Raw genomic sequence first — 24,169 nt, 5'->3', positions numbered from 1 at the left:
CCAGTCCCTCACCAGCCCCATCCCCCCAATACTGGTAGATTGAAATCAATGGACACATGGCCTTCCGATTATTTATGTTCCTTGTGTATCTAATCTTTCCAGACTCAGGTGAAGGGACTAGAGATCAATCAGACAAGGCTGTGACCTTGTGAGTTTTGATAAATTGGGATCCAGGAACTGGAGTCCTTGGCAGAATCTACATGCAGCTGGGCCTTCAATTAGCTAGAGATTCAACCCAGCAGTGGATCTTCCCTGAAATACTGGCATTTCCTCTATCAGATCAGGGTGACTGTGTTAGTTGTCTCATCTCTCATGGGTTCTTATCTGTAAAATGGGAGTAACTACAGTACCTCCTTCCTACATATTTTGTAATGTTTTGATGAAAAACAATTTTCTGGAGAACTGTCCTAGCACTCACAAGGGAGTAAGAAAAAGTGAAATCACCCTGAAGGTTTCATTAAAATTCTTTAGAATTGATTGTTCAGCATGGGAGATACTGGCCAAGGGCCACCCAGCATGGCATGCCCTCCTTGGTGAGGAGGGTAGAATTGAAGTAATTGAAAGGAAATATGTTATACATAAGTTTCAGAGTACCCACCCCAGGTGCTCACATGGACTACTTTTAAAAGTCCAAACTGTGGTAGAGCATTCCCAGCTTGTATTGGTTTGATCAGCCACAGTGGGATATACTGTAATTGGTCTCCAACATAGTGATGTCATTTTGGTCTTCGATAATGAAGGATAAGAACCAACTGTAATGTTTTGATGAATATAAAGTTCTTGCCAACTTTTAAGGCACTAGTCGTCACCACCACCACCATCATCCAAGAATCACTAGAGCTTTCTCTTTGAACTGTTGTTTTTGGTTGTTTTTTGGGTTTTTTTTTTTAAGGTTTTGCAGGGCAAATGGGGTTAAGTGGCTTGCCCAAGGCCACACAGCTAGGTGATTATTAAGTGTCTGAGACTGGATTTGAACCCAGGTACTCCTGACTCCAAGACCAGTGCTTTATCCACTACACCACCTAGCTGCCCCCCCTCTTTGAACTGTTACTAAAATCATCTAATACATGTTGTTTTTCTCATTCCAATGTTTCTTGAAAGAAGAGACTACCTTGACTTTTCTGTCTGTATTCCCTGAATTTAGGTTGTGACTTGGAATATATAGTAAGTGCTTAATAAATTCCTTATTTCATTCTTTCATTCTCTTATCCCTACTGGCTGTTGACCTATCAGAAAAATAGCTGGTTGATAATGATGATCATGATCATGATCATGATGACAATGATTCTAGTATAATAGCTGGTTGGAAGGTAATGGGTCATAATTTTCAGCTGGCCAGTTATGGAGGTGAGCCCCAGACCTGCTCCTGACTCCCCAGATGATTTGGGGTCTGTCACTTATCTTGTCATTTGAGAAAAATGACAGGATGGGAGAGGAGCATCTTATTCTCTTGGTGGGGATGATGCCTCTCTCATTTATATTTATATTTATATTTACGCCTAATGATAGGACTTTGAGAATGATCTTCACCTCTCTTGGGATTACCTGAGGGGTGAATCATGAAAAAGAACCAGAAAAAGAGAGGATCTAAGTTGTATCTCTGGCTGGAGCTGATTAGGGTAGAAGTCAGGAAAATCATGTTTCCATCAAGATCATACTTTCATTTCTATGGAGCTTTATGGTTTATGAGATGCTTATGTCATAGCTCTGTGAGGCAGGTAAATATATAATAAACCACTCTTCAAGAAGAGGAAGCTTGAGTTTGCAAAAGTTGAAGTCATAGGGTATTTAGGTAGTACAGTGGATGGAGCACCAGCCCTGGTGTCTGGAAGTCCAGAGTTCAAATCCAGCCTCAGACACTTACTAGCTGTGTGGTTCCTATCATCAATACTCAAAGACGGAAGGTCTGAGAGGAAAGAGTGTACTGATGATTAGCCCATCTAGTGACAGGTTAGGATGTACCTGTTGAATATCATCACATAGCACAGACTTCTGTTTGCCCAGCATTGTCAGTGTGCTGTGATTACCTGACTGATATGGGAGAAATCAAAACCATTTAAGGCCAAGAGACTCTCACAATAGCCAGATCATCTCCCATACTCCTCTTTCCTAAAAATCAAGCCCGAGGACCAATGGTTTGTGAGAAGTGAGAAGAATGCCTTGTACAGCATACCCCTTACTATAATAAGCAATTTGGCAACTCACAAATCCAATTATTTGGTTGGTTGATTCATTGTAGGACTACTAGTAGTGGTGACAGCTGTGCAACTTTAGACAAGTCACTTAACACTAATTGCCTCCAAAGGAAAAAAGCTAAAGTCATGAGAGTGATGGAATGGAACGAGAACTGATTCCAAAGCTGATCAGAAGCACTGGGTTCTAATCCTGTCTCTTGTCACTTTCTATTGTGATGCCATGACTTACAAGTGAATTGGATTTAAATGGAGGACAGTGCAAAATCACTAACCTCACTTTCTTTTTTAACAAGGCAGTGGGGTTAAGTGACTTGTCCAAGGTCACACAGGTAATTATTAAGTGTCTAAGGTTGGATTTGAACTCAGGTCTTCCTGACTCCAGGGCTGGTGCTCTATCCACCTCACTTTCTCTTCAGGAGTCTTCTGGGTCCACTGACAGGACATGAATTAAAATGACTAGAAATGGCCCTGAATACAGGGGGTGAGGGGTGGGGTGGGGTGTGAACACTTGACTTGGGACCTACTGTTGGCCAATCAATGAGAACCAGAGTCAATTGAGTTTAAGCATGGTCCTTAAGAAAGAAATCTAGGGGCAGCTAGGTTGTGCAGTAGATAGAGTACTGGCCCTGGAGTCAGGAGTACTTGAGTTCGAATCTGGCCTCAGACCTTAATTAGCTAGCTGTGTGGCCTTGGGCAAGTCACTTAACCCCATTGCCTTGCAAAAAAAAAAAAAAGAAAGAAATCTAGTTGCTAAACCCTATGATATCTGGCAAGGTTTAAGCAATCAAAATCCTTGAGCAAATAATTTTATCTCTTTAGGCCTCACTTTCCTTATCTGTAAAATGAGATTGGACTAGCTTCCTTCTGTTTCTTTCTAGCTATAGAGCTGTAATCCTATGATTGTTGGTTTTCTTCTTTTGTAAAATGATCTCAAAGCTCCTTTCCCCTCTAGATGTATGGTTCTCTATTCTCCTGACTGTTCCTAGCTAGGAGAGAAGGAATAATTATTTACCTTGGCACCTACTACATGTCAAACACTATTAAGCACTTGACAAACATGACATTAGTTTTGTTGCCATTTTGAAAAAATTTTTATTTAAGGCAATAGGGTTAAGTGACACCCACAGCTAGGTCATTTTTATGTGTCTGAGGCCGGATTTAAATTCAGGTCCTCCTTACTTCAGGGCCAGTGCTCTATCCACTGTGCCACCTAGCTACCCCTTTTGTCATTGCTGTTGCTCAGTCATGTCCAACTCTTTGTGACCCCATTTGGAGTCTTTTGGGGAACAAAAAATTTCTTCCCATCCTGTATCTGTTGTCCCTCCATGTCCGTCTGTGTGTATATTATGTGGGACCCATTCAACATGGTGGGTGGGGGCATGTTACTCAATTTCTCTTGAGGTTTCAAAGCTGCCAAGGGAGCCCATTTGTCCTTCTTGCTGTTACCATTGTCTTAGGAAGATTCTGAAGATCACCTGGCAGGAGAAGATACCAGATACTGAGATCCTTTCTCTAGCTAAACTGCCTAGCATTCCAACATTACTACAGAGAGTGCAATGACAATGGGCTGGACACATTGTTAGAATGCCAGACATACACTTGCCCAAAAAGCTCTTTTTATGGAGAACTCTGATTAGGGTAGAAGTTAGGAAGATGATGTTTCCATCAAGATCATACTTTCATTTCTATGGGTCTTTATGGTTTATGAGATGCTTATATCATAGTTCTATAAATATATAACAAACCACTCCTCTAGAAAGGAAACTTGAGTTTCCAACAGTTGAAGTCATAGGGTATTTAGATAGTACAGTGGTTGGAGCACCAGCCCTGGTGTTTGGAGGTCCAGAGTTCAAATCCAGCCTCAGTCACTTACCAGCTGTGTGGTTCCTATCATCAAAACTCAAAGATGGAAGGTCTGAGAGGAAAGAGCTTCCATCTTTGAGTTTTTGTTTTGGTCTTCTTCGATAACAAAGAACAACAACCAACCAACCATGGCCCCAGTCCATCCTCCTTTCCACTCATTCATTTCTTTGAGGACATCCTTTATTTCTGTCTTTTACAATTCCTTCCCATCATTCATTATTGTGGCAAAGATACTGGAGTGGTTTGCCATTTCCTTCTCCAACTTATTTTATAGATGGGAAAACTCAAGTGACTTGCCAGGATCCCCCAATTATTTTAGCTGTTTTACATGCCTAAAGTCAGATTTGAACTCAGGAAAATGAGTCTTCCTGACTCCAGGACTGGTGCTCAATCTATGCCACCTCACTGCCCATGGACACTTTCACCATCCAGATTTTCTCCCACTTGCACCCCCCCCAACATTTGGCCAAGCTGTAAAATTTGCTTATTGAACTTAGCAAAAGGTATCCTTCAGAAGCTGTATAATGGAAAAAGGAAGTAGGTCAGGCACACAGAGAGAGAGCAAGGGATAAAGGATGGTTTGCAGTTCTGCTACTCTATTAAGCTGAAAGGAAGGTCTTTAGCATACTGGAAGGATAGTTTAAAGGAAGTTCATGGGAGGAATCAGATAAGTCTTTGAGGAAGTATGGATGAGTTGTGTGCTACATCACCAGAAATTGTGAGAATGCAAATCCATTACAGTCCAGTGTCTTTATTATGCTGACTCATACATCAAATGGAATGGGCCTCTTGCAATAATACTTCATGGCTTACAGGTTCCCCTCCCCTGCTTTTTGCAGGCTCCAAATGGGGCCTTATAAGGTTACAGGACAATCTTATGGATAACCAGATCAGTTAAGGGGTCATTCCTTCGAAAAACTACATTCCCCAGGCATAATTCCCCACAGGGGAATGCTAAAACTGATGTTTTCTGTTGTTCATTACATTACAACTCAATCCAATGTTCATTGAGCAGCCACTACATGCTAGGCACTGTGCTGAGCACTGAACAATGGATGAAAAAAGATAGTCTCTGCCCTTGAGGAGCTTATAATCTAATGGGAGGACAAGACACCAAAGGAGGCAGGAAAAGGTTAGAAAAAATGTGATTGAGACAAGGAAGAGCAACTGGTGCTCAGGAGCTCACTCCATAAAGATGGCACCTGGTTTCTCTGCCTCCCTGAATCTCCCTATTCTCTCTTTTAGCACCTCAGCTACAACTTCCTTGTTGCAGTTCCAGCCTTTGAGTCCAGATCTGGACCAATCTTCTGTCATGCATGTATAAAACATGTACAAATAAGTCTCAAGCCTTATTTGGCATCACAAGCTCTAGAACTAGAAGGGACCTCCTCATTTTACAGATGAGGAAACTGAGGCTCAAGGGTGTTAAGTAACTTATCCAAGGTGACAGAAGTAGTAAGAAACTAAGGTAGGACTTGAATGTCTTCACAGTCATAGAGCCAGAAGGGACCTTGGAGATATAGCCCTTTAATGGCCACAGAACACTCTCATTTCATCTGAACAACTATGTCTATTGACTACCCTTTGGGTCCACCCTTTCAACCAGTTTCAAATACATTTAATTATTCCAGCTCCTCCCCCCCCCTTCCATAAGAAGCTATTACGTGAGATGGGATTTAAGCTCAGGTCCTCCAGGTTCCCATTGAATCATGTTGTCTCTTACTGTACCCCTTCATTTTGCAGATGAGGAAACTGAGACCAAGAGAAATTAAGCCACTTGGGTTTGAGCCAAAATCAAACCCTAGTCCTCCAATTTTAAATTTTAAATGCTCCTTCCACTAGACTGTTCTTCCTTCCTAAGGCTCTTTTCTTCTCCAATACAACTTTCCTTTCTCTAGCTATTCTGTTTTAAAGACTAGATACCACTCAGTTTAGTAAAATTCATGCCACACAAGCAAGAATGTACCCCACTGAGATTGTCACAGTCTGAGGAAATGGTGGAGTAAGCATGGGATGAAAGATATTGGTGGTCCTGGCTTTCATTAAACCAGAAGTTTAACCATATCTTAAATCATTTCACCTGAGCTGAATTCTTCCCCCAACCCTCCTTCCTTTGGCCTCTCTGTAGCCTGTTGGTCAATCTCATTCCTTACAAGTGGCAAATTTAAAGTTGATGTTAATGTAAAAAATGAAGAGTCCAAAAAAGGGGAAATTCTCTTCTGCCCAGAACTTGTGGCTAAGGTGGAAATAATGTGATTGGGAAGATGGGTACACAAAGGACCACTCCAGGTTAGAATTTGGGATAGAGAAAGAAAGTGAAGTCTGGTATCTTCTGCCATGTGTTTCAGATTGGGTGGAGAATAGATTTCAATGGCTCAAAGAGGAGATAGGTGGCATGCCAAGGATCAAAACTCAACAGGAAAAGTCAACCCAAGAGGAATGTTATGACTCAACTGATACAACTCAGAACCTGAAGGTATAAGTAATTAGTCTTATTCAAATTCATGTCGCCAAAAGTTTAGGTAAAAGAGGAAGATGAATGAAGTATTTATTAAGCACTTATATATTATTATATATATATATATATATTATGTATATGTATGTGTATCATGGAGATACAGATGGAAAAAACTATGCCTGTCCTCAAGATGTCTGCAGTTTAATGAGGGGGACAACATCAAGATGATTCTGTGCAAATATTTATGGGATAAATTGGAGATAATCAGCAAAGAAGGCAGAGTTAAGAGTGATTGGGATAGAAGGCTTCAATAGGTGTGACTATAGCCCAGCAGTTAAGCCACCAGCAAGATCTGAGACTCTCACTATCAGAACTTTGGACAGCCTTTGCCTAAAGTCCATGGTTTTGGCTTCCAGGTCAATCTATCTGGGAGAAAAGTTTGTTCAACTTGCTCCATAACATCTTCCCTAATACTGAACTGGTATTACAGGATTGGTAGGGTTCATTTAAACCTTCCTTTCCCACTGATATCTAAGCTCATAAGACATGGGAAGTGAAATCAGTGTGGAGGCACAGATCCTAGGATCCTAAATCTGGGCCTGGAAAGCCAAAGATAGCAAGATAAAAAAAAAAATTATATGGGGGGGGGCTAGGTGGCACAGTGGATAGTGTACTGGCCCTTAAGTCAGGAGGACCTGAGTTCAAATATGACCTCAGACACTTAATAATTGCCTAGCTGTGTGACCTTGGGCAAGTCACTTAACCCCATTGCCTTGTAAAAACAAACCCAAAAAAGCAAAAAAAAAAAAAAAGATTATATTGGGGGAAAGAGGAGGATCAAAGAAGAAACAGAATCAATGCTTTGAGGTGAGCATAGCAGTGTTAATTGATTCTGAGAAAGGCAGAGCTTCTCAATTCATAATTCTTTAGTCTTCTCTGCCAAGAAGAATAATCTTTGGACTGGAATGGACTGAGCCCAAATAGCTAATAGAGTTGATACTCGAGAAAGATAATGAAAGAGGAGGGAAGTCAAATGCTGAAATGTTTGGATTGTTTAAAATGAACAGGGGCAGCTAAGTGGCATAGTAGATAAAAGCACCAGCCCTGGAGTCAGGAGTACCTGAGTTCAAATTCAGCCTCAGCACTTAATAATTACCTAGCTGTGTGGCCTTGGGCAAGCCACTTTAACCCCACTGCCTTAAAAAAAAAAAAAAAATTAATGAACATCCCAAAACAGAAGTAACAATTCCAAAGAATTAACTCAGCCACCTCAAGAGCAGGACATGCTAAACTAACCTGAAAGCTTGTTTTCAGTAGTGATGCTAGATTGGTAGACTAGGAGAAAAATGATAGATTTGGGGCAGGGGAAGCCTGTGGCCATGGCTTACATGCTGTTCTTATGGAAGAGGTAGAGGGAGTGGGGTGAGAAGCTGGAATAATTAAATATATTTGAAACTGCTTGAAAGGGTGGACCCAAAGGGTAGTCACTAGTGATTCATTGTCAACTTGGAAGATCTCCAATGTGTTAGGGAGCTTGGCTCTAAGCAATTTAACAGTTTTTATCAATGACATGGATAAAGGCACAGATGGCATACATATCCACTGTGGACAGCCATAAAACTAGGCAGGATCATGGAGTCAGAAACCATCTAATCCGATTCCCTCATTTTACAGATGAGAAAACTGAAGCCCAGAAAGGACAAGTGATTTCCCAAGGTCACACAGTAGTAATCAGAATTTGAACCTGGGTCTTTCTGATCTCGAGTTCAAGGCTCTAACCATTGCGCTGCATAGGATAGCTAACACTCTTGCCTGAAAGAGCTGGCTAGATTCAAAAGGATCCTGACAGTATAGAACTCTTGGGCAGACCTGAATAAACTTAAATAGAAGAGGGTCAATGTAAAATCTAAGGCTTGGGTTCAAAAATATCAGTTTTACAAGTACAAGATGAAAAAGCTGTAGTCGGATGACAGCTTGTCATATGAATTAAGCCAAGAAAACCAATATATTATACTACATTAAGAGAAACATCCTGGGCTAGAGCTGTCCCCGACCTATATTGACTCTGTTACTTTTAAGTCTATCAGTCTTCTAGAAAACTCTCTTGAGACTTAACAATTGCAAATTAGCCAATTGCTTTGGAGGAGAGAAATTCCTCCCCTGGGAAATAAAGTCACAAGTCTGTTCCCTAATTATAAATGAAGTCAAATGTCTGAAACTGAGAGGGTGACAGGTCCTCAGACCTCACCCAGTCTAGTGGGGTCAGGGCTCCCGCCTTGGTGGATCAGCTGCTCCAACGAAGGATCCAGAATGGGAGCGGCATTTGGGTGATGTCTGGCCTGGTTAAGAAACACCTTAGGGAGGACAAAGCGGACGGTCTCAAATACTTGGGGAGTTGTCTCTTGGAAAAGGGACCGGATTCATTCTGCATGACATCCAGGGCCAGAAGCAGGGGAGTCTGCAGCTGTAAAAGAGCTTCCCGGGGCGGCTAGGTGGTGCAGTGGATGGAGCGTCGGCCCTGGAGTCGGGAGGACCTGGGTTCAAATAATGACCTAGCTGTGTGGCCTTGGGCAAGCCACTTCACCCCATTGCCTTGCAAAAAAAACCTAACCCCCCCAAAAAACAGAACAAAAAGAGCTTCCCAACACTAGCTGGCCAATGGGCCTGCCTCAGGAGGTCGGCGGCCAAGGGTGGACAGCCATCGATGTTGGAGCTGGTTTCTGGGTCCGGTATTAGATGGATGACTTTTAGGGTCTTCTTCAGTGTGCCAAGGCTGGCTCCGTCTGAGCCTGAGGCTGACATCATGCCCGAGCTGGGGCTGACGTCACCGCCCGGGCTGGGGCTGACCTCCTGGGCGCGGCTCGGGGCACCGGGACGGGACGGAGCAGATGGACCGGCCACGGCCGAGGGACGGCACCAGGCCCGGCCGCAGGGGGGCTCGGCCCACGTGGCGGGTGGCTCCCCGTCCCTCCGGCCCTCAGGCCTCAGTTTTGCTCCACCCTAAAATGGGCCGGATCCCGGGGAGGGCAGGGGGCCCGCCCCGCCCCGCCCCGCGCCTCCCCGCCCCGCGCCGCCCCGCCCCGTGCCGAGCTGCGCGTGCTCAGTGTCCGCCCTGCGGCCGGCCGGGAGTGGGGAGGCAGGGGGCGGGGCCAACGGTCGGGCTCGTGGCAGGGGGCGGGGCCTCAAGCCCGGAGAGGCAGGTAAGGAAAGGAAGCAGTCCCCGGAGGGGGCGGGGCTTCAGGAACGTTTCCTGTCCGCACCTGCGCCGTAGCTCCGTGACCCCGGAAATGGCGGCTCTGCCCTAAGCTGTCACACCGAAGACCGGCAACCGGCGCCGGGAGCGTGAGCCGTAGCGGGAGGCGAGCCCGGCCTGGACAGGGGGTGGGTAAACGGCAGAGGAAGAGAGACAGGGCAGCCCCTGCCGGGGGAGGGGCAGGGGTGGGGCCAGGGGACCCCAAGGGAGTGGGGAGAGGGGAGGGGAGAACAGAGCGGGGGGAGAGAAGGCAGTGGGGGAGGGGGAGGCAGCCCCGAGTGGGGGAGGGGGTAGGCCAGAGTGGATCCGGAGGACGTGGGAGATCTGATGGAGGCGAGGGCTGGGAGAGAGGGCCGCAGAGGCGAATGGCCCAGACTGGAAACGGGGTGACAGGGCTAGACCGGGGGCGATGGATCAGGCAGGAGGCAGGCAGACTGGACGGAAGGAAGGGGGAGGAATGAAGAGACCAGAGTGAGTGGAAAGGATACGGGTGGGGGCAGATTGGGAGTCTGGGTCCAAATGCCGAGAGAAGGGGGTCTTAGCCCCGCAGCTTCTGCTCCAGCTCCCGTTAGCCGCCAGAGCTGGCAGGTCCCTGAGAGACCATCCTGCTCTACCACCCATTCCGCAGTCACAGCGGACACGGGGGTCAGATCCCTGCAGACCTCTTACTAGATGCAAAACCACCTCCTTTGGGGTACGTCCCCCCACATCTCTGGGTCTCAGGTTCTCAGCGTGTAAAATGATGGAAATATTCTTTGAACTTCACCTAATTCACAGAGGTTTAATAAGGAGAGTACTTTTGTCTAGCTTTTATGAAAGCTGCCATGGTCAGGAGAGTCACTTGGGCGGCTAAGGAGAAGATGGCCTGGAGTGAGCAGAGGCAGCCCATCCCCTCCACCCCAGGTCTGAGGAGGCAGGTCAGGGGCTGTGTCTGAGGAGAGAAGGGGGTACTTGATCTCCAAATCTTGACCTTCCTGGCTTGTTCTGTTTTCACCTTTATGAAACCCATCTCCTCAAATGACCTTCTCTTAGACTTCCGTCTGAACATTTCTAGATCCCTTCTAGCAGATTGTAAGTGATTTGTAGGTTTCATTTTTGCATCCTCAACGTTAGCTCAGTGATTTGTAAACTTTTGGGGTTTTTTTGTTTTGTTTAGTCCAAACCTGCTTTTTCTATCAGTGGCTTGGAGAATTCCTAGTACAGAATTTCCCTCCTCTGGTGCAGAGGGTCATGTTCAGTGAGTTGCCTAGGGCCCTGAAATTTTTCCAGAGTCACAAAGCTTATCCAAATCAAGGCTCTCTCTGCTCCATCCACTGCCTTTTGTCTTCTATATCAATCAATCAACTGAAAAATGTTTATTTGGCATTTATGGTGTTCCAGACATTGTGCTGTTGGCTTGGGAGGGAGCATCCTGGAGGAGGCTGCAGGAGCTCAGAAAGCAAGAGGGGATTTCAGAGCCCACCTGACTTTAGAGATAGGAAAAAGAGGAGGAAGGAGAAGTAGTGAGAGACACCATTCCCCCTCCCCCATTGGGGGAGACTATCAAAAGAGGGATCAACTATCCCACTGACAGGCATACAGGTCATTCATTCCATTTCATCCACGGAGCCATTATCTGCATCATATAGATGAAGAGAATTGACTTACTCAGATCATTCAAGGAACAGAACCAGACTGTACTTGAGACATCACTACAAACTGATAAACTTTCTATTCTTTTGAGCAGTCTACTGACTATGAGAAGACTGGCAGTGTTGGTGATGGGGCAGATTGCACTGGGAGAGCAGCACCTGGGATTTAGAGGGATTTCTCCAGGTGATGGACAGAAGTCCCTTGAGAGCAAGGAAGCTGCCAGTTCCATTAATTAACCTGCCATTACCACCAATGTGGGCCCCTTGGGTCATAGGATCATGGAGAGAGCCAGCAGGGACCTCAGAAGTCAAGGGATCCAGCCCTCTCACTTCATAAATGTGGAAAACGAGGCATAAAAAGGTTTAGTGACTTATCCAGTCACATGACTAGCAAATGCCTAAGGCAAAATTGGAATTTAGGCTTTCCTGATTACAAAACTAATGCCTTCTCGACTATACCACACTGCTGTAGGTTCACATCTATCTTGTCTTCCCCCGGGACTGTTAGTAAATACTTTCTTTCTTGTATGTACCCAAAGCAATGAATCCCGGCACTCGGCTCTTGTTTCTTATAGAACCATATCAAGTTTCTGAGGCCAGATCCTCCTGATTCCAGGGCTGATCTCCATCCACTGCATCACCTAGTTGCCTTAACTAGCTTGCTACTAACTTACCAGCTCTATGACCTTGGGCAAGTCACTTAACCCTAATTGTCTCACAGCCAGGGCCATCCTCAGTCATTTTAATTCATATCTGGCCACTGGATCCAGGTAACTCTGCAGTGCCCTCCTCATTCAAATCCAGTTCACTTTCTTGTCATGGCATCCAAGACCCTTTAGTTCATGTCCTTTGAGAAGCAGCTGAAGGCAATTAGTCTGGAGCAAGAAGGCTCCAGGACCTTGGAGCTGTCTACTTGAGCCTGTTGAATAAATAGGAGTTTAATTTCCTCTTCCATAAACTAAGGGTGTTGGACTAGATATCTCTGAGGTCCTTCTGCTCTCTAGAGCTCTGATCCATAGTCATTTTGATGGGAAAGAGGAAAATAAGGTTTTCCTTTTCTTTCTTTTGTTTCTCCCTTCTTTCCTTCCTTTTTCCTTTCTTTTTCTTTTATGTTTTCTTTTTTCTCTCTCTGGACCTGAGATTCTTCCTCCTTTTTGACTCATGGGCCCTTTGGGAATCTGGTGAAGCCTATGCAGAAGAATGCTCTTATGTATGTAAAGTAAAATACATAAGTTATAAAAGAAATGAATTATATTGAAATACAGTCATCAGAACTTTTTTTTAAAGACAGGTTCATGGAACCCACATGACAAATGCTTCCGTCTCGGGTCCCTTCCAGCATCAATCCCAATATCCTTTGAGTAGACTTGTTCCCTTTGACCACAGAGCTCACTTCTGAAGCAATGGGTGGAAATTGCAAAGAGGTTCATTATAGCTGGGTGTCAGGAAGTACTGAGAGCACTTTCCTAGTACAATAGGCTCCTGGAAGAGGTCGAGAACTCTCCCTTCACAGAGGTCTTCAGGCAAATCTGGAGGATCACGTCTTGACAGTGATGTAACCATTGGACTTGACAGCTGCTTTCTAACTCTTTAGTGTTATAATAGCTTATAAATCCTTGGAAAGCTGGAACCTTCTCTTCCCTCTTTGCCCTTTCCCCACCAGAGATCACTTTATTTCAGTCTTTTTTTTTAATATTAAAGATTTTATTTGAGTTTTACAATTTCCCCCCCAATCTTACTTCCCTCCCCCCCCAGTCTCTCTTTTTTTAAAACAGCTATAATCATTTACTGAAACTATCCACTCCTTACCTCCTCTGGTATACAATAACAGTTAGAGCAGGTGACAGGAATTCAAGAACCCATGGAGTCCAAACCCTCATTTTATAGATGAGTGAAGTTCTGTTTATTCAGGCCCATTTCCCCAGCACTGCAAGACTTTAGTGGGCCTGTAATCTTTGCTAGAGTAGATGGTGGCTCATCCATGGATTTTCTTCCTGTTTGTGTACTTTGGGTCACTTTGGGTCAGTGGTTTTCTGTTGGACCTCCATGAAGGATCAAAGACTTGGGATGATAAGGGACCTTAGAAACACATAGGATCATAGATTTAGAGCCAGAGTCTAGCCACATTCATAAGAGCAGGTCTAGAGAGGCTATTCAAGAGTAAGACTTGCTCACCCAAGGGTTAAGTCATAGAGCTAGGCCCTTCCAGTTCCCTTTGGTACTGTAGTATTTCTCTGTGGGGCAGGAATCACTTCAATTATATTCCCACATGTGGCCATCCAGCTTGGGCTGAAAGTCTGCCCAGGCCTCCTATTCTTTCACTCCCATTGTTAGAAAGTTTGTCTTGACATCCAGCCAAACAGGGCCTCTCTGCAACTGCCACCTACAGGGTCTATCTAGTAAGGCTCTCTGGGGCCAAACAGGAACTGGTCAAATCCCTTTTCTTGTGACAGCCTTTCAAATACAGCTATCCAGTCCCCCTGAGTCTTCTCCAGACTAAATATCCCTAGTTTCTCCCATCAATTCTCATATGGCATAGTCCAAGGATCTTTCATTGTGTTGGTCCTCTGGATACCCTCCAACTCAACAATGATCTTCAGAACTGAATTCAACACTCCAGATAAGGTTTGACCAGTGCATAGTGAGATTCTTTTTTTTTTTTTAGGTTTTTTGCAAGGCAAATGGGGTTAAGTGGCTTGCCCAAGGCCACACAGCTAGGTAATTGTGTCTGAGAGATAGTGAGATTCTTGATCACCTTCATGGACCGTGCTTCTCAAAGTCATCCAAGATGTTATGACAGTTTTCTTTTCCTGCCCTATCACATTATTTACTTGTATTGAGCTTCTATTTTACTAAGACCCCTAGATCTTTATCAGATAAATGGGTAGTTAATTTGACTACACCATCTTTAAACCTGGAAAATAGATTTTTTTGAACCCAAGTATAACATGGTTCATTTATCCATGTTTATTAATCTTTGTAACTCAATGCAGTGTTCTAGCCCATTGAGGTTTTTGTTTTGGTTAGATGCTGACCACTTATCCCTTCCTCAAAGTTAAAAAGTATCTATGCTCTCTCTGTCTTTGACCAAGTCATTGATAACAAGAGTCAAAAGCACAGATCCCTGGGGCACTCTACTGAGATCTCCCCAGCTGATATAGTACTGTTTGAGTCTGACCATTCAACTAATTCTGAATCTATTGAAACCTACTTTCTTCTATTCCACCTCTTGCCATATTTTCCACAAAAGTAGCCTTGGGAATTTGCTTTATCCCTCCTTTCTTTTTTTTTTTAAGGTTTTTGCAAGGCAATGGGGTTAAGTAGTTTGCCCAAAGCCACACGGATAGGTAATTATTAAGTGCCTGAGACCGGATTTGAACCCAAGTACTCCTGACTCCAGGGCCGGTGCTTTATCCACTGCGCCACCTAGCCACCTAGCAACCCCCCCTCCATTCTTTTATTCAATTTGGCCTTAAAAAACCCTCAACAATCTCTTTCCTGCCCTTGCTCACATCTGCTTCATGTATCTTTAAAGTCCAAGTGTGGGGTGAGTTCCTTGCATGTCTGTATTACCCTCTTTTATCAACTCCTTGTTTTCTTGTGTATCTTCAGAATTTCTTCTTTGGAGGGAGCCATATTGAATTCGAAGGCAAACAACCTTTCTCTGAAAGATTCCTGGCCTGAAATCTAGTATACATTAGAGACTCAGCTCAAACTTTCTTTGCTTTCTTTTTAAGTTTTACAATGGAAAGGTTGTTGCCCTGTGAGGTTCCCTTCATTTAACCCCAACATCCAATGCCTCTTTATTGGTCTCAGTCAGACCCAGAATTAGATTTCCTCCAGAGAGATTCTCTACTTTTGAAGAATGACATCATTGAAGCAATTCACCAGGTCATTAGCTGCCCACTCTGATTTATCCTGTTTAGATCGGCTTCTACCTCCATATAGGGCAAGGTCCTACAGACCTCTTGGGAGATAGCCTTAATCCCTGCTGAGCTCTGTTGTCCTTTCTTGTTTGACTTCAGGAGGAGAGGACCCTAGCAAAATGCCTACATTGCCCTTGGATGAACTACAGATCACAGAAAAGGATCCAAAGACGGGCAAGCTCAAGACAGTGCCAGCTCTGGTGAGCCGGGTTACTTGGGGTCCTTTAGCATCGTGTGGGTTTACAGTTTATCCGAAGTGGTAAGTGGTGATGGTGATGGGGGGGGTGGAGAACTGGTCCACAATTAACTGGAGAGCTCTCCATACCCAACTTAATTCTCAACTCCTGTGTCCACCAAGCACCATGTTTGTTAGCTAATTGGAATATAAAGACAAAACAGCAAGATAGTCTTGTCTTTAAGGAGTTTATTTTTGCTGGGAAGTACATTCTGAATATAAATCAAAAACCATCTTTTAAGTGTTGGAAATCTAGATAAAAGTGAAAGATTTTTTGCCCTCAGGGAACTTAGAGTGTCTAACTTGAGAACCATATACACATATATGAATATAGACAAGTAAATTCAGTGTAATTGAGGAAGAGGGAGCCATGGGTTGGGTGGGAAACAGGGTGGATCTCATGTAGGGGGTGGTGGCAATTGAGTCAAGCTTTGAAGAAAGCTAGGGAGTTGAAGAGATAAAGAGGGAGGGCATTCAATTCATGAGAAACAGTCTATACAAAGATGGGAGGTAAAATGAATGCAAGATCAGTTGACTGGATAGAAGAATGTTAAGCAGGCCAAAGGTGGGGGGGGGGGTGTTTAATACTTAATCCTTGAGGCATTATGGAGCTATTTGAGCTTCTCAGAGTTCCTGATCCATCTGGAGGTAGGGAGACTATTGAGGAGGGTCCAGTCTGTGGGTGGTGAACTCTGCATGGGGAAAGGGACCTGATGTGAGAGCTGTTGGGGATGGAACTGATAAACCAAGCTGATCTGTAGTTTAGAAGAAGGGAGAGAAAGACCCAGCATCTGGGTTACTAGAAGGATGGTGATGTCCTCCCTGGGAGGGACGGAGGATGAAGCAAAAGAACTGTTGGGAGGAAAGGAGAACTAACTGTTTTGGACATGCTGAATTTAAGATGTCTCTGGGACATTCATCTTGAGACATCCAAGATGCCCAGGTAGAGCAGTGTGGGTCTGAAGCCCAAGAGAAAGATCACCTGGGACTCTTCTGTGTAGGGTACTATGGAAAGTCCAGAGGTGAGGAGAGAACAGTACCAGCCTGAGGTGCCATGAAAGGCCTGACGCATAGTAGGTTTGGTGTCCTAGAGACTGGACTGGTTAGTTAAAGACTCAGTATTGGAGGAGGCCCATATTGTATGAGGAAGAAGGGACTAGTTTAGCCTAGAAGAGATACGAAGGGAGATGTGAAAAAACCCTGGAGCCAGGGTGGAAGTCCCAGAAGTTTGCTTCACCTCCTCAGAGGGTCATGGTCACTTATCAGGAATACCTGAATGGCGATGACTTCTAGCCCTGCAGGATTCTGATTGTGGGAGCATCCCAGGGTTGGAGGACAAAAGCCTGGGGGCTGGAGACAGACTGTTCTGTGGGACTGACAGTGAGTGGGCCAGTTTGGCTAGAAAATGGAAGAGTTTTTCTTAGCAGTGGCCCACATTTCAGTCATGTTCAGTCACAGACCCATTCTGTGGGCTCATGTGCAGAATGACAAGACCAGAGAGCCTGAAGGAATTGACCCTGTGAGCACCTTGGCTCCTGGACAGCCTCAAGTGAGAGGTTTGATTCCAGGCTGGTGTTTGAGTTTCAGCCCAGGACCATCTCATGTCCACAGGAATGTCACCTGGGAGGCCAGAATCCCTTTGAACCTGCTGGACTGGGGGTGTCCCAGAGTTCACCCAAAGAATAGGGAGATTGTGAGCACATTGAGTCATTGTGCTGGGGAGATAAGTCCTGGGAGGACCCCCTGAAAGAGGCAGGCAGGGGCCCGGCTTCCTGTGGACTGTCCAACCAATCCCCAGGAGCACATTTGGGAAAGGATCAGGAAGCAGGGCTTGATTCCAGTTTTCTGCCCTCTAGCGTCATCTGATCATCCTGTGATAGCTTTTCCATGGTGGGCATTTTGGGGTAGGGGCCTGCCACAGAGGCAAATCTTCTCTCATAACAAAGACAGGCCTCGACCCAGACCAGTGATGTGATGTGGCGCAGGCCCCTTTTTGCCCTTGTGGGCCCCCACCTCTGCCTCCTCGGCCCTCAAGCCCCTGTTTTAGTCACATGCTTTGTTCTTTGGCTCTGCTCATTTCAGTCAACCAGCATTTAGGTGCATGCTGGCTTTGAACCAGGCATTGTGCCCAAGAGAAATCAGCCCTGCTTTCAGAGAGCTCACCTTCTACTGGGAGAGGTAACATGGGTCCAGAGAAAGAGACAGAGAAGTGAGTCCAAAGTAACCAGAGATACCTTCTCTGGGGGGCCTCTAGAAGGAATGGGGAGGTGAGGAGGCAGGGCTGCAACTGTACTCCAAGCAAATGCTTGAAGGTGGGAGATGGCTAGTCACATGCAAAGAACCTGAATTCATCTGAGGTTTCCCAGGCTTGTTTGCTGTCTCTCCAGGCTTCCCTGTTATTGAATCTGGTGCTGGGACAGCATCGTTGCATCCTGGGTCTGAGCTCTTTCTGCCCTTTCTCTGATTCATACTTCACTGAGGTTGGAAGAGCTCATTTCTAGCATCTAAACCATTGCTGTGGGAGGGGAAGGACAGGACAGAGCAGCGAGTCTTTATTAAGAGAGCCCAAAGCATCAGATGTAGCGGTGAAAGGATGTTGCGGGTTATGAGATGGGGAACACAGGATCCCTGTCCTCAAGGAGCTGACTGTCTACTTAGGAGCCTATGAAAGGAGACTAGTTAGGAAGAACAGGGAGTGGGCTTGCCTCATGGCCTCATTTTCCTCAAAATAAGGGAGCTGGCCAAGACGATTCCAGGGGGCCATTGAAGCTTCAGACCCAGAATCCTCTGAATATATTTGCTCATGTCCAGTGCCCACATTGACAGTAGAGATCAGATCTGTGAGGCACGTAATGCCCCCCCTTGACTGGGCAGTTCTCTCAGGAGTGGACAGGACGGTTTCCTTAATGATAGCCATCATCACTCTTGCTTTCCAGGCCTGCTGACTTCCCCAGGGCCCTGAAATACTTTGGGAGCCTTCCTCCTCCTTCTGGGGGGACTCCTTTGGCCTTTGCTCCCAGGGCAGCTCATTTTATCCTGGTCCCTGGGAAAGCACAACCTTTTTCTGAGTGGACCCATGTCAATGGTTGCCACTGGTGCCTGAGCCAGAGCCTTTCTGAAATTGCCTCTTTGATAATAAGTCTGGGGGTGCACCAGGGGAAAGTATCCCTGGTGAGAGAAAGTGCACATGAGTGAAATGAGTCAAAGTGAAGGAGAATGGAAGGGTCTCACAGCCCATCAGGGAATCCCAGCTCCAGAACCAGAAGAGATTTTACAAAGGATAAAACTGAGGCTGAAAGAGAGGAAGAAAGTGGGATCCAAACTCAGACCCTCTGCCTCTCAACTCACAACACCATGCTGCCTCCTACCCACACATGGGCCAGAGGGAAGGACTAGTTCCAGAAAATGGCCGTGCTTAGACTGGAAGAGAAGACTTGGGGAAACCTGGCAGCTGGTATGAGGAAGGAAGATCAGGCCAGAGCTTCTTGGTCTCAGAGGGCAGAACTGAGAATAGTGGGAGATGAGGGCTGCCTATCTAGACTCCCCCAAAGGAAAGTGACCCTGACTGCCTCAGGAGACAGTGGGGAACTTCTGGCAGAGCCCAGAGTCTCCCAGGTCAGGAATGGTAGTTTGGGGGATCCTAGTGGGTATGGGTCAACAGACTCATTAGTCCCTGAGGCCAACTCTCTGTGTGTTGATGCCTTTAATGAGAAATGAAGTTGGACAGTTCCTCTCTGGGAGGAATATTTTTGGCAATAGATCTGTGAAATCACTTGCTCAGGGCTTCGCTCATCTTAGACCTGAAGAGTTAGGGCAGATGACATAGGATGGATATGGAGAAAGGCTGTTGTGGGTCCAGCTGGGTGGGACCTTGTTTTGGCAACCGCTCCCCAGCTCTATCCTTGTCTCTGCCTCTGTGGCCTCATCCTCCCCACTAAAGAAAGCAACCCCCTCTTTCCTTAGGGAGTAGAGGGTAATGTGCTCACTTTTCTCACCAGCAGGGCAGGTCAGGCCCAAGACTTGAGGCTCAAACAGAGGATGGTCCCCTTAGCTGGATCCCTCCTGGTGGGACTGAGCTGAGCATCAGGTCAAAGCAGGTGAAGGGCCCGTGAACATTCTCCCCGACTAACCTCCCTCATGGTTCCTTGTGGTTTTTTTTGACCCCCCCCCCCAGCATCCAGACCAGAAGGCCGACCGTTGTTTTGTGCTATACAAGCCCCCACCTGCAGACAGCACCACTGCACGGGTAGATGAGTACCTGGAACGGGCCGGTTTCATCGCTGATGACCTCGACTGGCTGCTGGCCCTGCCCCACAAGAAGTTTTGGTGCCAGGTAACAACCCACACCAGGGCTGAGGCACTGGTGGCACCCCTTGGGAGAGCATGGGCTCTGCATTCAGAGAGATGTAGAGGCTCAATGACCCTGACCATCTCACTTGCCCTCTGTGGGCCTCAGTTTCCTCCAGGATCCAATGAGGTCACATTTATAAAGAGGTTTCCAGCACCCGGGCACAGCAGAGCTTCCTTCCCTTTCCCTGCTTCTGGGCCAGGTCCTGGATTTCTTAGAGAATGTAGAAATTGTGAGGGTTTTTCCAGGTGGTATTTTAATTCCACACATGTGTTGAACATTAAGCAGCAAATTACAGTAGGGATTATTGTGTCTCACAAGTCATAATGATAAAACTAATCAGTAATGCTAATGTTTTCCATGTTATTTTCTATCTTGATGCTTTTATTGAAGATTCTATTTGTCTCAGTTAATCTCGTGGTTGATTCTCTAGGGTTTTCTAAGTAAATCATCCAGGAAGGCAGCATGGTGCACTATGAGGAGGGCTGGGCTTGAATCCAAGGACCCAGGTTCAGATCTGGCCTCTGCTACGTACTACCTGGGTGACCTTGGACAAGTCACCTGACTTTTCGGGGCATTTTTAAAATGAGGGGGTTGGATTAGGTAGGTAACCCTTGAGGGTCTTTCCCATTCTAAATGTGTGGTCTTCTTAATATTAGCTGACACTTATAGAGGTCTTTGCATACATTATTTCATTCAATCCTCATAGCAGAAGATGGATAGTTTCCCCATTTGGGACCCACCCTGTGATTTCACAGGAGAAGGGACTTCCCTCCACCATACACCTCCTACAGTCTCAGAAGGTTGCCTGGGTCTGCTAACAGGAGCCTGAGGCTAAACTCAAGCCCTGATCTTCCTCTGTTCCCACATCCAGCCCTTTCTGCTCTATTCCTCACCTGAGCCTGGCCAACCAAGCCTCCTGGGGCTCACAGCATCCTTGAACAGGGCAGAAGGGTCACTTGGCACCCAGTCTACTCCAGCCCCCAGACTTAGGCAAGGGTGCTGTGTGCTCAGCCCTCTCCTTTCATCTTGGTCCCTGAGCAGGTGATTTTCGATGAGACCTTGCAGAAGTGCCTGGACTCTTACCTGCGCTATGCCCCCCGCAAGTTTGATGAGCTGGCCACACCCCCCTCAGAGGTCAGCGAGATGGAGCAGCGCCTTCATCGCAGCGTCTTCCTCACCTTCCTTCGTATGTCCACACACAAAGAATCCAAAGTGAGTGTGTTGTCCCTTCTTCCCTGGCAGGCCTGTCAGCTGAGCCACCCCGGGATGCCTGGGCACAAAGGCTCGGACCATCTCAGGTTCCCCTTTGTCTCTCCCTGGCCTTTCTTCTGGGCATTTGTTGGGCAGGAACAAATCTGGGTCAGCTCTTGGTTATCTGGCTTTTGCCAGGCTGGCTTCACTCCCTGAGGATTCATCAGTGGAAGCGAGGGGCCTCTTAGCTGCAGACATCAGGGAAGGCATGGTTCTGACCTTTCTCTGATCATTGAGCCTTTTTCCCTTTCCCCTGTAGGATCACTTCATTTCCCCGTGTGCTTTTGGAGAAATCCTCTATAATAACTTCCTCTTTGACATCCCAAAGATGCTGGACTTGTGTGTGCTTTTCGGAAAGGGCAATGGGCCTCTGCTCCAGAAGATGATCGGTTAGTAAAGACAAGGAAGAATGGGGCTGGGTGCAGGGGAGGGGCCGCCAGAGGCCAGAGGATGCCCCAGGCTTCCAGGGCCTGCAGACCCCTGAGTTGGAGGCAGGCAGGTATAGAGAGCTGGCCTCAAAGTCAGGGAGATCTGGGTTCATGAGCTTCAGCAAGGTCCAGGCCACTCAGTAGACTCTCATTTGGGAGGCAACGGCTGGTTTGCATTTCCTTGTGTGGGAATGCTCTATTCCAAAGGGATCAGGGGTCTAGTGCCTCCTTCCCCCCATCCCCTTTTGGGTGCTTGACATTAAAGGGAAGCCCTGACTGGCATGTAGTGCTTTAGGAGCAGCATGGGGTATTGGGCAGAGTTAGGAAGAGCCACTTCCAAGGCCCCAGCTCTTCTATCTGGCTATGTGGCCATGGGCCACTGACTTCAGCACCCTTGCTGGAGCTGTGATTTCATTGGCATCAGAAACTTCTAGGGAAGAAACCACTCAGGGACCAGCCTGGATGCCCTCTGAGCTCCCTTCTGATTTTAGACTTCATCACTGCTATCTAAGGGTCTCTAAAGAGGATGGAAGTTGATCCTTCTCTTGGGTGGGGGGAGGTCCTGGGAAAACAGGATGGGAGGAAGATCATCAGTAAAGAGAGCCACCCAAGAGGGGAGTGGAGGAAAGGAGGAAGCCCCATCTCCTGGGTCTGGAGGGGAGGCATGGTGGGGAATTGGGTGCTCTTGGGCCACCGGTGTCATCAGAGGCTTTATGGAGAGCAGACCCCTCAGCCGATGGAGCTTGGCCAAAGCTCTTCCTTCCCTTGCAGAAGTCCAGAGGTTAATGGGATCTTTGTAGCCTTCCAGGGGAGATTGTGCACAGGGGCTCAGGACACCCTAAGGCTCGACTCTGTCTTGAGGTTCTTTATTTGGCTGCTTGGGGGAAAGGGGTTAGGGACTTTCAGGTGGCAGCCATCTGGGAGGCTCTTCCATCTTAAAAACAGGAACACAACCCGATTATTAGTGTAACTGCTGGTGGAGCCTCCAGTGACTCAGCCCTGATGTTCAGAAGATGGGGCGAGACCCAGAGAGCAGAAGCCGTGGTAGACAGAGCTTGAGCATCAGTGAGGTGCAGGCAGAATCCTGTATGTGGCCCTGAAAGGTCCTAGGTTCAGATCCCACTTGACACTAGAGGGCCACCCCAGGCAGGACCCTGCAGCTCTCTGTGCCTCAGTTTCCCCAGGTCTTCATCCATCTCTCAGCCTTGAGTCAGGATCAGATTTGTCTGAGCACTTGGCAAATCTAGACAAGAAATTTATGTGCAGAGTGCGGCTGCTGGTATCATTCGTCAAGCTGGTGCCCTTTCTTCATTAGACACAGACAGGAGAGGCGTGGTGATGCACTCAGATTAATAAGGGGATGGCTGGGCCTGGACCTGTGGGATGTAGAAGTCCCCTGATGCCAACTCATGAAGAGTCTTAGAGGGTGATTTCCAAGGCCGTGCAGGGAGTAGGGGCCAAGGCCCTGTGGGAGACCAATGCTCTGCATCCTGCTCCCTCTCCTCACCCTGTCATTCTTCAAGGTCTGTGATTTCCTTCTGGGCTGTCAGCCCTTTTTGGGTCTTAGCCATCCAACACAGATGGGAAGTGACTTGGCCAGAGTCACTCAACCAGACTATGTCAGAGACAGGACACTACTCCTGGTCTTGCTGAGTCAGAGGCCTCGCTTGTTAGCCACTCCTTAGTCTGTCAGGCCAGTGTCTTTGTGGTCATACCTGCCCCTGTAAGGTGCCCTGCTGCCCATGGTACAAATAGAGAAACAGAGACTTGGAGGTCGAGAGATTTCCCAAGATGAGGAGTGGCAGAGCCAGGAGTGCTGACATGAGCACCACCCCCATTCATTAGATACACACTGCGTGCCAGACCTTGTGGGGACAGGGAGGCAGCTGGGGATGTCTGAACAGGCTTCGGCTCCAGAGGTCCCCCCAGAACGTTGCTGGCATCTGTCCTCAGCTCCTGCAGCTGTGGCTTATTCATCCGGCATCCAGGGCCTGTTCCCTCGGTCATTCCCAAAGCATCCCCGCAGCAGATTGGGGGGGCTACTGCCACTGCTCCCCAGACTGAATCCCAGGGCCTGAGCCACTCAAGGTCAGAGAAAGTCAGAATGGCCCGGGGCCTTTCCTGCCCTGGGCCCGGCCAGCCCTGATGACATCACTGCATCCTCTGCCCATGGGCTCTTCTCGCTCCCCAGTCTTCTGGGATTTGTCTTGTCCTGCTCCCTCTTGGGCCTCTTGGGCCACTTGAACATGTGATTCTAGGTCCACCACTGCTGGTGCCCCCATCTACTCATGGGCAGCCTTTGGAGAGGGGAACTGAGACTTCTGGGAAGTGTTCCCAAGACCATTTCATCCCTGCTGGCTCTCTCTCTTACTCCCTCACTCCCTAAGCCCTCTCTTGCTAGGCTTGGCCTCAGGGTCAGATTCTAAAGCCAGGGCAAGGAGGTTCACTCCCCCTTGTTAAGAGGGCATGGGGGTGGCCCCAAGCGATCATATCTGCTTATTTTTCAGACATGTGCTGGGCATGGGGTCAATTGGGCTCCCTCTCTGGGAGTGTTGGGGCAAGGCTGCCTTGATGGTCA

At 47.1% G+C, this 24,169-nt stretch overlaps 1 protein-coding gene across 4 annotated transcripts in view; it reads left to right on the top strand.

Moving 5' to 3' along the window:
* Positions 1 to 6,492: 6,492 nt before the first annotated feature.
* ASCC2 (activating signal cointegrator 1 complex subunit 2) overlaps positions 6,493 to 24,169 on the top strand; it is a 38,315-nt gene continuing 20,638 nt past the window's right edge. Inside the window, exons 1-5 of one of the 4 annotated variants that reach the window (XM_074206303.1) lie at positions 6,493 to 6,534; positions 15,426 to 15,526; positions 19,736 to 19,894; positions 20,954 to 21,124; positions 21,423 to 21,552. In XM_074206303.1, coding sequence (XP_074062404.1) covers positions 15,446 to 15,526; positions 19,736 to 19,894; positions 20,954 to 21,124; positions 21,423 to 21,552 — 541 coding nt within the window. In that variant the 5' untranslated portion in view covers positions 6,493 to 6,534; positions 15,426 to 15,445. Of the gene's footprint in view, positions 6,535 to 9,714; positions 9,898 to 10,107; positions 10,241 to 10,364; positions 10,464 to 15,425; positions 15,527 to 19,735; positions 19,895 to 20,953; positions 21,125 to 21,422; positions 21,553 to 24,169 lie in introns of those variants that run through there. The other 3 variants (XM_074206302.1, XM_074206304.1, XM_074206300.1) reach the window with 3 other exon arrangements.

Source organism: Macrotis lagotis, chromosome X (genome assembly GCF_037893015.1).
Source record: "Macrotis lagotis isolate mMagLag1 chromosome X, bilby.v1.9.chrom.fasta, whole genome shotgun sequence".
Lineage (NCBI taxonomy): Eukaryota > Metazoa > Chordata > Mammalia > Peramelemorphia > Peramelidae > Macrotis > Macrotis lagotis.
This window is presented reverse-complemented; position numbering and strand designations above follow the sequence as displayed.